The sequence below is a fragment of the Myotis lucifugus genome, unplaced genomic scaffold, assembly GCF_000147115.1.
Source record: "Myotis lucifugus unplaced genomic scaffold, Myoluc2.0 scaffold_5, whole genome shotgun sequence".
NCBI classification, from domain to species: domain Eukaryota; kingdom Metazoa; phylum Chordata; class Mammalia; order Chiroptera; family Vespertilionidae; genus Myotis; species Myotis lucifugus.
In genome coordinates, this window is record NW_005871053.1 from 20070432 (window position 1) to 20084680 (window position 14249).

The 14249-nt window shown below is 45.4% G+C and overlaps 1 protein-coding gene across 1 annotated transcript in view; it reads right to left on the reverse strand.

Annotated features, from left to right (window-relative positions):
* TANC1 (tetratricopeptide repeat, ankyrin repeat and coiled-coil containing 1) overlaps positions 1-14249 on the reverse strand; it is a 233453-nt gene that overhangs the window by 117631 nt on the left and 101573 nt on the right. The window contains 1 exon segment of the mRNA XM_023745748.1: positions 12676-12876. Coding sequence (XP_023601516.1) covers positions 12676-12876 — 201 coding nt within the window.

A 14249-nucleotide genomic window follows, 5' to 3' on the forward strand; every position in this document is an offset into this window, starting at 1 on the left:
TACACACACACACACACACACACACACACACACACACACACACAAACTTTAATGCATATATATGAGTGCATGTATACCTTCTTTACCCAAGGATACATTTTTCATTGATTCTAGAGAGAGTGGAAGGGGGAGAGGGAGAGAGAACCCTGGAAGGCTGCCTCTCACCTGCGCCCCAACCAGGGATTAACTGAGTATGTGCTCTGACCGGGAATCAAACCATGCTCTGACCGGGAATCAAACCATCGACCCTTAGTTGCAAGAGACAACGTTTCAACCAACTGAGCCACACCGGCCAGGGCTCATTCAAATTTTAGAGTACACACATTTCTTCTAATAAGAACTATGTAACTGAAAGAAATGTAAATTGTTTTGTAAAAGTGAAATATTTTAAATAAAGGCTATCTCTATTGAGTTTTTGCTAAAGAACTTGAAGTCCACAATCATTTTTTTGATTGACACAACAGCCCATGAGGCTCAGTCCAGTATCTCTACTTTCCATGGCAAACATTTCCAATCAAATATTAACACTAGACTTCAGGATGTGTTCAACTGGCACATATTCTCTTGTGATTCCTGAAGACCCTCAACATCCAGAGGCCTCGTGAAACATCCGAATGCCCGAGACCGAAGGGTCAGTCATGTGCCTGCATTCTCGAACGACACTTCCGTGCGGTGTGGCATGGAGCGATGGCCTGGGCACAGTGACCTTACCTGCATTCAACTGCATCTGCTCCACCAGACGGGCCGGTTCTGGAGGATGAGAGATGCACCTGTTGGTCCCTCCGCCCGTCTTGGTCCCCACTGGTCCCTCACATAATGGGCTTCTGGTGTCTGAGGTACGTATTTTCCGTACAATGCAGACCTAAGCACCAGCCATCTCCTTCGTCTGGGGCTTATCCAAATAAAAGGCAGTCTAGTCTGTGTTCAAGGCAGAAGAAAAGCAGCTGTGCCATCCGGAGACAGTGTGTCTGCACATGGCACTTATGGCCATGTAAGGGATGTTCAAGGGAACCCTGACCCACAGGTCTCTGCCTGACCTGCTGGCTTCCTCACTTCCCTGCATAAGGAACAACCCTGTAACGGCCCTCGTGCACAGTTTCAGGCAATAACTGCTCGACTCCCACGGGAGTGCTGCTCACACTGCCTGGTGAGCAAATCTGGACCATTTTGGAGCACGTCCTCACTCCATCCGCTTCAGGAGTCACTGTCTCTCATTCCCACAGAGAGCTCATGGGAGCATCACCCATTATTGAGGCGGGGCCCCACCGGGCATCCCGCCTTTCTGCTTTCCGCCTCATTTCTTATTTCTGCTGAGCACTACTGCTTTCTTAAATTCCTGCACTTATAACACAAGTTCTAAGAGCTGGCTTCCCTCACAGGGCAATTTTACAGACAACATGTTCATCGCAAATGCCGTGCAAACCAAAGGAAGACGAGTAACACGCGTGGTCGGTGGCAGAGCAGGAGCGAGAACCCAGACGTCAGGCAGTCGGGGCGTTACTGCTGCTCGCACGTCCCGTTCACAGGGAAGAAAGCCTGCCGCACACCCGGAGACACGTGCTTGCCAGAAAACACACAGATCTGAGGAAGAGCTCCCGCCGGAGGGCATCTGGCTGAGGATAAGGAGCTGAGAGGATGGAGACTGTGGGAATCCATGCTGGGCCACCGAGGCAGATGAAGGGAGCCGAAGCTGGGCTCTGAGGCAGACAGTCCCCCTGAAACAGCAACCCCACAGGGGAACCGGTGGGCCAGCCCTGGGCTTCACAGGCCACGTTCCTTTTCAACCTCACCTCCCCTGTGAGAGCAGCACTGTTGTCATTACCCCCGGCTCCCAGATGGGGGGTCACTCAGAACACTGACACCACCGAACACGGGTGAGCATGCGGAGCAACAGGGGTTCTCACTCGTGGCTGGTGGGTGTGCAAAATGGCACAGCCACTTCGGGGGACAGTTTGGCAGTTTCCTTACACACGATCCAGTCGTCGTGCTCCTTGGGGTTTACGAGGGTTTATGTCCACACAAAACTTTGCACCAGGTGTTGACAGCAGCTTTGTTCAAAACTCGGAAGCAACCAAGATGTCCCTTAGGTAAGTCAACGAATAAAAACACTGTACTCCATTCAGACAACTGAATATTATCCAGTGCTACAAAGAATGAGCTAACAAGCCATGAAATGACATGGAGGAACTTTTCATGCCTATTACTAAGTGAAAGAAACCAACGATGCAATATTCTGGAAAAGGCAAAACTGTGGAAACAGCAAAAAGATCAGCGGTTGCCAGGGGTTCAAGGTGGGGTAGAGAGAGAGAGAGAGAGAGAAACAGGGCAGTGACAATATTCAGTGTGACACCTAATGATGGATACATGTCATTACACCTTTGTCCAAATTCACAAAATGTCCAATCTACACAGTGAACCCTAAGATAAGTTACGGGCGCTCTAGGTGATAATGATGTTATCAGGGTAGGTGCACTGATTTAACAAATGCACCTTTCTGGTGGGGTATGTTGATAATGGTGGAGGCTGTGCCTGTGTGGGGGCTGAGGGCCTATGAGAATCTCTGTACTTTCCACTCCGTTTCGCTGTGAACCCAAAACTGCTCTAAAAACTAAAATCTGCCCTAGCCAGTTTGGCTCAGTGGATAGAGCATTGGCCTGCGGACTGAAGGGTCCCGGGTTCGATTCTGGTCAAGGGCACGTACCTTGGTTGCAGGCTCTCCCCAGCCCAGGCCCTTGCCAGAGCGCATACAGGAGGCAACCAATCAATGTGTTTATCTCACATTGATATTTCTGTCTTTCCCTCTCTCTTCCACTCTCTAAAAATCAATGGAAAAATATCCTCAGGTGAGGATTAAAAATAATAATAATAAATAAAAATAAATAAAATCTTTTTTTTTAAAAGTGAACTCATCATCGGCCAATTAGGACCCATGACCAATAAAAGAGGACTTTGTTGGTAATGAAGTAACAAGAAAGCTACATCTCCTTGGAAGAGTTTCCTCAGTTATATTTCTCAGAACCTTTGTGCAGAGAAAGGGTTCCGTGGGGAACACGGTTAGCTATTACTCTATGTAAGCCCTCTGAGCGAGGCAAAACTTACGGGTTTCAAGGCTCCAGGCTCCACTACTGAAGACTTTCCCGCTGGTCCCATGTTCCCTTGGGTGAGGCACCTTATTCTCTCAGCCTCTCTCCTACACCACCACCCTGTGCTCACTTTACTTCCCCACTCGGGCTCTGCACACCCTGCCCCTGGCCCGGAGCACAGCCAGCCACCGTGTCCACACAGACTTGTTCCCCAACCAACGGGAGGCTTCAAGCTGCAACATCGATCTCCCCTTCTGTCTCTTCCTACTCGACTCTAATGTTCATTCCTGTGCGACGGAGATGCCATGGCTTCCATGGGCTTCTGCTTCTCTGTGAGTCAGATACGACCAGAAAGAAGATTCCCACCGCCACTTGCCCCTGCCCCCATCAATTTTCTAGAGATAAAAAGGCTCGTTTCTAAGCATGGGGTTGGGTTGGTTCCAGCCGCCATCGGAGCCATCTGACACCACCACAGGTGCAGCTGACACTGCTGTAGAGTGTGAGGGATAAAACCTGCAGTCATCATTCACCTTGGGGGGGGGGGGGCAGGGGGGGGGACCATGCAGCAAACATGCCAAAGCCTGAGAACGCGGGAGAGTGGCAGGAGCACAGAGAAGCAGGGCAGAGAAGGCTGCCGGCAAACCCCGTTTAACACATACTCCTCTTGCTCGGCCGGCTTGGCTCAATGGTTGAGTGTCGATCTATGAACCAAGAGGTCACGGTTCAATTCCCGGTCAAGGGCACATGCCCAGGTTGCAGGCTCAATCCCCAGTGTGGGGCCTGCAGGAGGCAACCAATTGATGATTCTCTCATCATTCATGATTCACCTCTCTCTCTCTCCCTCCCTCTCCCTCTCTGAAATCAATAAAAATATATTTAAAACATACTCCCCTTTGCTCACTGCCTGATGAGAGCAAGGCCCTGAGAGAGAGCTAGGACCTTAATTAAAGTGTCAGTTCTCTCTAGATGAGGGAAGGTGTGCTCCTAGCTTTATAAAGGTAACGGAGCATTATGTTTACATTGCCGTGTCCATTAGTATTTCAACCAACCACACGCCGTTGACGAATGCCCACTACTGAAATCTCGTTCACTTAACAGGTGCATACCTGTGCCCCTCACACGGGTGACTGAAGGAGGGGCTCAGACCCTGTGTTCCAGGCTCCAAGGGGAACAAACAAAGACCAGGAGCTCCCAGCAGGCCAGGGCGGACGGAGTTGGCGCACCATGCTACGGAGGTGTGCAGTAAGAAGTGATTTCTCACATAGGGAAAAGGAGAGACACAAAGGAAGGCTGGATGAAGCAGAGATGCAAGCCACGCCAGCTCTGACAGGGAAAGTTCTGGCCTAGGGCACAGGGAAGAGAATTCGCAGAGGGGTACGTGGAACAACAAGGCTGGTTCAGGGCACAGCAATGCCTGGATCAATCTAAGACCACTCGATGGGAAAAGAACGATCTTTCCCATAAATGCTGCTGGGACAACTGGATATTCACATGTAAAAGAGTGAAGTTGGCTCCGACCTCACACCATACACAAAAGTATGGACTCACCAAAGGGATGGCAGGCCTACATGTAAGCGTTAAAACCAGAAAGCCTCTTAGGAGAAAACGAAGGTGCAAGTCTCTGTGACCATGGATTAGGCAACGGTGTCTTAGATATATGACATCAAAGGACAGCAACAAAAAATAAACCGGACTACATCAAAATAAAAAATTCTGTGATTGAAACATAGTATCAAAAGTATGAAAAAGAGCCTGGCTGGTTTGTCTAAGTTGGTTGAGGGTCATCCCATGTACCAGGAGGTCGCCGGTTCAATTCCAGGTCAGGGTTGCAGGCTCAATTCCCAACAGAGTTGCCATATGATGGCACAATCCCACTGCCAGGGACTACCCGAGGAAAAAATAAATAGATACACCCACACAAAAGCAATACATACATACATACATGTTCACAGCAGCACGGTTCATAATAAACAAAAGTGGAAACAACCCATATGTCATAAACTGAAGAATGGATTTTTAAAGTGTGGTATGCACATAGACAAAAATATTTGGCAATGAAACAGAATGAAGTAGTGACACATGCTACAACATGGATGAACCTAGAAGACACTGTTACCTGCAAAAAGCCAAGTCACAAGAGACTACATATTATATGATTCTATTTATATGAAATGCCCAGAATAGGCCACAAGTAGAAGCAGGAAGCAGATTAGTGGTTGCTTAACCGTTTGAGTCCCAAGCATGCGATCGCGCTGCTTGGTATTTCTCGACATAAAATAAAACAAGCGCTATCACGCTGTTTGGGTCTTTTCGTACTCATTTAGAGAAAGCGCGGTTGCGCTGTTTGGGATTCTTCGACAGTGGTTTTTCAATACCCCCTGGGACTCAAACGAATCGTATGTTTTCTCGACATAAAATCTCAGCAGCGCAATCGCGCTGCTTGGGACTCAAACGGTTAAGGCAGGGGGGTAGGGGTTTGAGATGGGAGGTGGGTTGGAAGGAATGTGGAGTGAGTGCTAATGAGAATTTTTTAAAGAGATAAAAATGTTCTATAATTAGATTGTAATGATGGTTTCATAACCCTGTAAAAATGCTAAAAAAAAAAAAAAACCACTGAACTGTAAACCTTAAATGAATGAGTTATATGTTATGTAAAATATCTCAATAAAGCTGTTTTTTAAAAATGCAATGGGATAAATCACAGTGAAAAAATTTTAATTTGAGAAAATAAACTTCTGTGAGTCATAAAACACTGTAAACCTAATTAAGTGGAAAATGATGAACTGGGAAAAAATTTTTAATAACCTACATGACTGATAGCCTTAAAACAAACAAGAAAGCTGTGATAATTCAGTAAGACACAGATATTACCCCAGTAGAACAGAGGCCAAATATTACAAACATTCCTCAAAGAAAAAAGCACACATAACCAATCTATAATAATAAAAGCATAATATGCTAATTAGACCGGACATCCTTCCGGATGACCTTCTGGACAAAGCCGGGGCTGCGAGGGAAGCCCGGGTCCCGGGTGCCAGAAGGAAGCCGGTGCTGGCAGCCGGGGGAAGGAAGGCCTAGTCTTGCACGAATTTTGTGCACCGGGCCTCTGGTAAGTATATAAAAACTCATTCTGGACATTAATAAGTTTTTACCCAGTAATCCCACTTTTATAGTCTATTCCAGTGATTTTCAGCTGGTTTTCCATAAGAATTTTTAAAACTTGCAATACCTGACGATTTAGTCAGGGGCACTGACCTCTTTTTACTTAGTCTGTCAAATTTAAAAAATGACAACAGCCAACACAACAATAGCCATCTGGTGTGAATGAATCAAAATGATACTTATTTTTTTGTCAGATCGGCAAAAAATATATTTTCTGGTGTGCTGAAGAATTGTAGTAATTAGTTTATGTGTGCCATGAGATGAAAAAGGTTGAAAATTGTTGGTCTGTTTAATGAAATATGCCTTTAAATTAATATTCAAGAATGTTCTTCTGCTGTTCTTTATTTAGTGGAAAACTGGGAATCTCTTACTTGTCCAGTGGTTGGGGGAATGGGCAAATTACGTCACTACAGAAACAGGACAGGAAAGACATTCAACCAAGCGTCAGAAGTAGTTGTTTTCTGGGGTATGAAGGGAATCAAGATTTACTGTATCTTTATTTTGTACATTTTTGTAATGTATTTTCCTCCTCCAATACCACTTCTAAAATTTAGAAAATAAAGATAACAAATACCTATGTATGTACCAAAAAAGAAATGAGATAATCACATTCTTCATCAGTGGTACATGTTAGAATTGCCTGGGAAGCTTTTAAGAAACCCCCATGCTCAGGCCATGCCTCATATGCATCCAATCAGAATCTCTGAAGGTACGACCCAGGCATCAGGATTCTTTAAAACTCTGGGGTGGTTTCAGGGAACAGCCAATCCTATTTGGGTGAACCAGGACTCGGGGGCAGGGGAATACATGGCACGCAAAGGTCCTAGGTTCACGGTGGAGCAAACGCAGGCACCCGGTTCTAGGTGTGAACACAGAACAGAAAGTGTGTGTGTCCTGTCATGGTTACAACATGGCAGTAAGCACAGGCAGGGCCACCAACTCCTCGGAGGAGGCTACCCTCTAACGCAGTGGTTCTCAACCTTCTGGCCCTTTAAATACAGTTCCTCATGTTGTGACCCAACCATAAAATTATTTTCGTTGCTACTTCATAACTGTAATGTTGCTACTGTTATGAATCGTAATGTAAATATCTGATATGCAGGACGGTCTTAGGCGACTCCTGTGAAAGGGTCATTCGACCGCCAAAGGGGTCGCGACCCACAGGTTGAGAACCGCTGCTCTAACGAGTCTCCAGGAGAAAAATAGAATGTTGTCCTGTTGACCACAGCAGGCAGATCCCTGACCACGCAGAGGTGAAGGCAGAGCCCAGAACTAGCTTGCTGGACTGCGCGTTCTCTGTGTTATGCTCCACCACCCCGAGAAGGAGCCTCACAGACACACTTGTGCACAACTGTAAGCCATTGACCTCCCCATGTACATGCAGCCAGAACACAAAGCCACGTCATGAACAGCCCATGGGCCAACAATGGACAGACAGAACAGTGCAGACGGCATAGGAGAATGTGCTGGAGACAGAGGCGGGGACCTGGGCTTAGGCCAAGATCCACCAATACTTGTACATTGGGGCAAGTTCCATACAGATGAGCGGTCTTTGGTTCCGTATCTGCAAATAGGCCTGATGGATGTGCGGTAGAGGCCTTGCCAACGCTAACTTGTCTATGATCCTCCAGGATCCTCACCACAAAGCACAGACCTGGGGTGGCAGCTAAAAGTGGAAGCCAGCTGAGTGTTGTTCTGACCTTCAGCTTGACCTGACTCAGCTGTGATAATTCCCCTGACAGTATTGTAGAAAGAAAGAAAATGGAAATTGTCGGAGAGGTGTAGACAGAAGAAGTTCAAACCAGGAAGGTTCCAGAATGACTTCCTCAGCCTCCTTGTCCTAATTCTCGGGAGTTCTCCACTCAGCTGGACAGAGCACCTACCAGCACCATCCACTTAACACTGTTCCCGGAAGAGGTTCGCTCCAAAAGAAGCGTCTCCGAGAATGCCAGAGGACATGTGAAATCAATGCGGCTTTTCTGGAAAGTGGTTGGACAGTATGTATCCAGAATCTTTAAATACGCAGTCCACTTAGTTCAATAATTCCACTGCTTGGAACCGCCACTGTTGAGATACCAACTGTGTATTAAAAATTACTGAGATGACTGGACAAAAACATTCACATCGGGAGCTCTGGAGACTGGCTGCACAACTTAACACTACTGACCCGTACATTAAAATTCATTAAAAATCAGGAATGGGAAATGGAAACAATGGACATTAAATATCAAGTTCTTCAAGCAAATTGCAAACTACTCACGATATACTATTAAATGAAAAAAGGCAGAGCACATGTGGTCTCAGGTTTACGTGAAGTCGATTAAAAAATAAAAAAACAACTAGAAAAATCAAAACACTAAGAGTAGTTCTGCCTCTATGCTGGGATCTCCAGTTTTCTACAAGAAACCCTCTAGCGCAGTGGTTCTCAACCTTCCAAATGCCAAGACCCTTTAATACAGTTCCTCATGTTGTGGTGACCCCCAACCATAAAATTATTTTCGTTGCTACTTCATAACTGTAATTTTGCTACTGTTATGAATCGTAATGTAAATATCTGATATGCAGGATGTATTTTCATTGTTACAAATTGAACATAATTAAAGCATAGTGATTAATCACAAAAGCAATATGTAATTATATATGTGTTTTCTGATGGTCTTAGGCGACCCCTGTGAAAGGGTCGTTGGACCCCCAAAGGGGTCGCGACCCACAGGTTGAGAACCGCTGCTCTAGCGGGTGAGGGAGGGCGGGGCCTGGCAGACATGAACTCAAGGTCCAAGAATCAAAGGGCAGAATGACTTCCCCTTTACAGCCTGACCGCTTTGAGGTTTTCCCCCTTAAAGAAACAGACAGCCAGAGGGGTTTTCAAAACTGCTACATCAGCTCTGTCAACAGAGACAGACCTGGAACTGGAAGCAGCAAAGGTGCAAACAGCCGGCAGGACCCAGTCCCCCCATACAGATAAGGACGAGCGAGAAAAGCAGCATCACCCACTTGTCACCATCTGCTGTCCCCACCATCAGTGTTTTAAAGGCTGCTTCTCCTTCATGCAGTACCTTTGGATTGTTTCATAATGGGCCTGAAGTGACCTGGGAAATGTAATCCAAATAGAAAGTAACTGATGATGTTACTAATAAACAAACCACAGGAAATGGGCTTTGCTCTTCTCTGGAAGACAAAAGGATACATTACAAACATTAATGAATTCTTAATCCAGAAAGGCTTGCACTCGCCACAGAATTACTTTAATGGACACTGGTCCTTGTTTTCATGACCAGAAAATGTATTTTTCCATTTAGAAAAAAAAAAAAACAACCTGAATTTGAAATACTCAGAAAACTGCATCTTTCAACTAGCAGTAAAATATATATATAAACAAATGGAGCAAGATAGGAGGACAGGAAATAAAAATAATAATTAGGAATCTAAGTGGAATGTAAGAAGCTCAGTCATGTAAAATGCAGGGTCACAGTCTTGCAAGGCTAATGACACTGTGTCTGGCCCAGAGCTCCCATGGCCCAGGAGCTAACCACCAACTGTACCCGTATACAAACTTTCATTACTACGGGCCGCGTGAGTGCCTATTACAGGGGTTTATGGAATTTGACCTTTGCCAGAATAAATAGTTTTGGTCCTTGACAGTTTCTTGATTAGTGTCAATTAGTGAAGAGTTTCTATCCAAACAAGTAAAACAGGTTTGGTGGTGTGTGTGTGTGTGTTTTTAAGCACCTTCTTAAAAGAGAAAGAAAGGGGTTTTGTCTTAAAAATAAGAACAACAGTCATCAAGGTAGTTTCAGAGCTGGATCTGAAAGGTGACAGGATCCCGCTCAAGTGGAGGGCTCCACACCTGGGGTGCTGCACGCACAGCACACCGTGATTGCTGTAGGGTTGGCAACCGCCGGCTACCTTTTTAAATAGACGGCCGTTTTTACATCCAGTGCACGTGCACAACCATATGCCAGCTATTTTTACAGGCAGGTGGACCATCGGGGCTCTGGATAGTTTTCCAACAACATGGCTTAGACAGAAATCTGTGTGTAAGACGCTGTGGGGAAAATGCTGTTTATTTGTCTGATGGAGTCTGACCTTTCCTTTTCGAATTAAAATGAAGAAAATAAAGCCGAGGCACCACTGGGAGACACAGATCTGGGCATGACACACGCACGGCTCCGCTGGAGAAGAACCTGCTGAGTGTGTTTAATTGGCATTTGGGCCCCCTTTTTCTAATACGGAGAATATTTCCTTCACTCCATGAAAAGGCTGAATGTTGCAGAACTACTTCCTTCTATTTATAAGGCCTTGCAAAGATCTTAGCAGAAGTAAATGTCGTCCCTACGGAGAAAAACAAACTCTTGAATATTTTCTCAAAACCAAAGACATGTCATGTGGTCGGGACACAGGACCAAGGCCTTGTCAGGGGCTTCCCTGCAGGTGAGCCTGTAGCCTCGAAGATGGTGCTGGAGGGCCACACTTCCCAGGCTCACCATGCTACTCGCTGCTACCTAACGTCCCACTGAAGTGCCACTAAATAACCAAATAAATAAACCGTAACTGTGGTAGGTGATGGATGCATTCACTAACCTTACTGTAATCATTTTCCAATACATACAGATATAAAGTTGTATGGATATGTGTCAGGTGATCTCAATGAAGCTGGAAAAAACAAATGCAGTTAAAAAGAAGATTTAAGCCTGGCCAGTGTGGTTCAGTGATTGAGTGTCGCCCATGAACCAGGAGTGTCGATTCTCAGTCAGGGCACACACCAGGGCTGCAGGCTTAATCTCCGGTGGGGGGCGTGCAGGAAGCAGCTGATCTATCCCTCTCTCTAAAATCAATAAAAATGTATTTAAAAAGAAGGTTTAAGTCCTACTAAAACAAAGAGTGAATCTGTTATTAATAATGAAATTATATCTGAAATGCAGTATTCCCTATGTCTCAAGTGTGTGCTTGTCCCAAGACTCAAGCAACAAATCATCTACAGTAGCACAAACCACGGGGAAACTGTCCTAACAATCCACTCTCTGCACTCGCCATTACCCTCCACTGAGGTCCCTCAAGAGTCCAGATGGGCTCGAATTCTATTATCTATTTTATATAGATGAGGGATGCTTAGAGAAGACACCTGCCGGTCCTTAGCCATCAGACGTGGGAAGTGCATAAACACACGACTTCAAAGGCAAAGGACAAGTGATGTGGCTGATAAGAGGAAAAGTAAAACACTGTGCAGAGTTTATAGAAAGGCAGTATGGAAACTGTGACTTAAAAGAAGAAATCTGCCAGAGATACAGCGGTTGGGGGAAGACAAAGAGAAGGAAGAAAAGACATTCCAGGAATTTCCCCAAATACTGATAAACAGGTCAAATTCCTTGGCACAGGAAATCGCTTCATACCAAAAAGGTCTCCAAGTTCCAGCGAATGACTGGGTTGTAAACAATGTTGTCCAAAATAAGAAAGTTCTAGAATCATCAAGTATTTTGGACACTCACCAACTCACAGCGCCATTTCTAACAGTCAAAGCCTTAAAAGCTGCCTTCCTAATTGTACCTCCCCACAAACTGCAAATAGCCACTAAAGGATTCTGAAATGATGCATAGGATATTAAGAAACACAAATATCGAGGAAACCAGAAAAACAAACACAATTTTTACAGTCCGGGGCACATTTTAGACTAACTCCAAACATGTGACGTGTAGATGAGAGCATTCTGTGCGGGCCCCATAATCCGGAAGGCCCAACCGTCCCACCCTCAGCAAACAAGTACTCAGCGAGCCTGAAAGAAGGTCAACGGACTTTTACGACCCCAGGTATCAGCATTTTGGAAAGGCTTTCCTCACATCTGATTCATAACCTCTCCAAGCTAAGTAACGCTGGGTTTGTATTGGCAGTGTTAACTATAAGAAGTTGGTAAGCGTGAGGAAAGCGAAAAAGACTTTAACCAAATAATCCATCCATCCCGTCCCTGCCACTTTACAAGTCTGAATTTTCACAAACAATTAAATTTTATAGCTGTTCAAAAGCCAGATGATGTAATCAAAGAAAACACATCGGTGTATGACACTTGGTAGTAATAGCTGTTATCAGATTACACTTGCCCAAATCCAAAACCTTTAAATGCACCAATGTGTTTAAAGTGTTCCCAGATTCATAAGCAAGAAAACAACAAAATCGATGGTTAACGTTAATACTGATAACAAGATCTGGAATCTTTATAAAAGTCTAGCCTGGGTAATCAATATATTTTATATTCAAGTTGAGCTAAGAAAATGAATCCATTCACAATTCTTAAGATTTCCTTTTTTTCAGAAGTCATTGCAAAAAGAAAAAACCTGCTCCCAGATTTCTTATAGGCACTAGTTTTGCTTAATTTCAATGCGTGTATTGTGTATATAACCAAGACCTTGGTCTAGGTATTGTTCTGTTGCTTGCTTACCTGGGGATTTTTTGTTTGATCTTGATTGCACCGAGTGAGACTGTCGTGGCAGCAGAGGTGATGAAGGCAGAGACATGGAGACACCCTTGGCCAAGCTCACCCTATAGGTGTCCTCAGCCATAGGAAGGCTGCTCACAGAAAAGTCGCCACCAAGGCCAGAGGGCAGGCCTGCAGGGGAGGTCTCTGGACCAAAGTCACCTCCTGGAGAGGAGAAAGAAAACCTTAGGTTAGAGCAGCCATCACAGGTGGAAGCAAATTTAATTCCTAGGAACTACATTCTTAGAATGTAATTCCCATAGAGCATATGTGTATGCACCGAATTTTTTTAACAACTTTTTTCCCCTCTCTACCACTCTTAAGGACTTTTAACACGGTGAGAGAAACTTCAGGTTTCACCCCTCAAGCATCAATAAACTGCCCCATACCCTTTTCTGCACCATACCAACTGGTCTGGTTTCATTCATAACAATGGGTTCAGAAAGCCACTGATCTCAGATTAGATCAAGGTCAAGTATGAATGACCCACAAGAAGATTTAATTTCAGTCTAAAGAAAGGGGGGGAGGGTTACATAGGTATCAATAGAATAGATTCAAACAACAAGATCCATCCACAATTCTCTGGCCTCCTACCAGTTTTCTAAAAAAAAAAAAAGTCCAAGAGAGTCTGGCCTACTTCAACATTCCTCCCCAGTTCTCTCATCTGACCCACGTCACACGCCCCATGGCATAGGGTGGACCCTCCTATAACTCAACCAGCCCAAACCCTTCGTTCCAAGACCAGAACCATGGCTCACTTATTAAAGCAGGTTCTCCCTGGCATTCAGTCCCTAAATGAACTTAAGGACAAACAAGCTTACTGTTATGACATTAAACATTCTGAAGTAAGCAGATGCAAAGAAAAAATACTGAAGATGCAATTACAGTGAAGGGACTACATATGTAACTCGGAAGAGACTATATAGGCCGGGACCAGCCTCACCAGAAACCGCCCCCCCCAATCCAGGCTGCAAGCACTCAGACACAGATGCTTCTCCTACTGTCCCTCTTTCCCCATCAACTCCTTCCTGTCCCCCGCTGAGAAGCAACTGAGGAAGTGCAGGCAGAGGAGGAGGTAAATCATTATCCTGATGATTAAAAACATCTTCAACCTTTAAATAATATACGGAGAACTGGAAAGCTTTAGACAGTTTTCCACAAGCAGACTAGGCTGCCAAATGCTATCCAAGTGGCCCTCGTGACCAGTCCCTGCCAGCTCGTGGGTGTCATCTTAGGAATGCAAACAGGTGCTGTGCCTGCAAGAATGGCTCCTGGTCACCTGATTCCTGGATGTTTAGCAAGAAACAGAGGAGAACTTGGAAAGCACTGAGGCCACAGCCCAGAACCCCAGGGGGTTTACACACAAAGGATGTGAGGTGGGGCCCTGAAGAGGTGGCACTGGGTCTCCATGTGGTGAGAAGAGAACCACCCTGCCCCATGGCTGCCATTATGGCCCCTATACCTCCGTCCCGGGCAGTCAATGGCTGTGGGGAGCCTGACAGGAGCAGGCATGGTGACACTGTCTTTCCCACTTACTC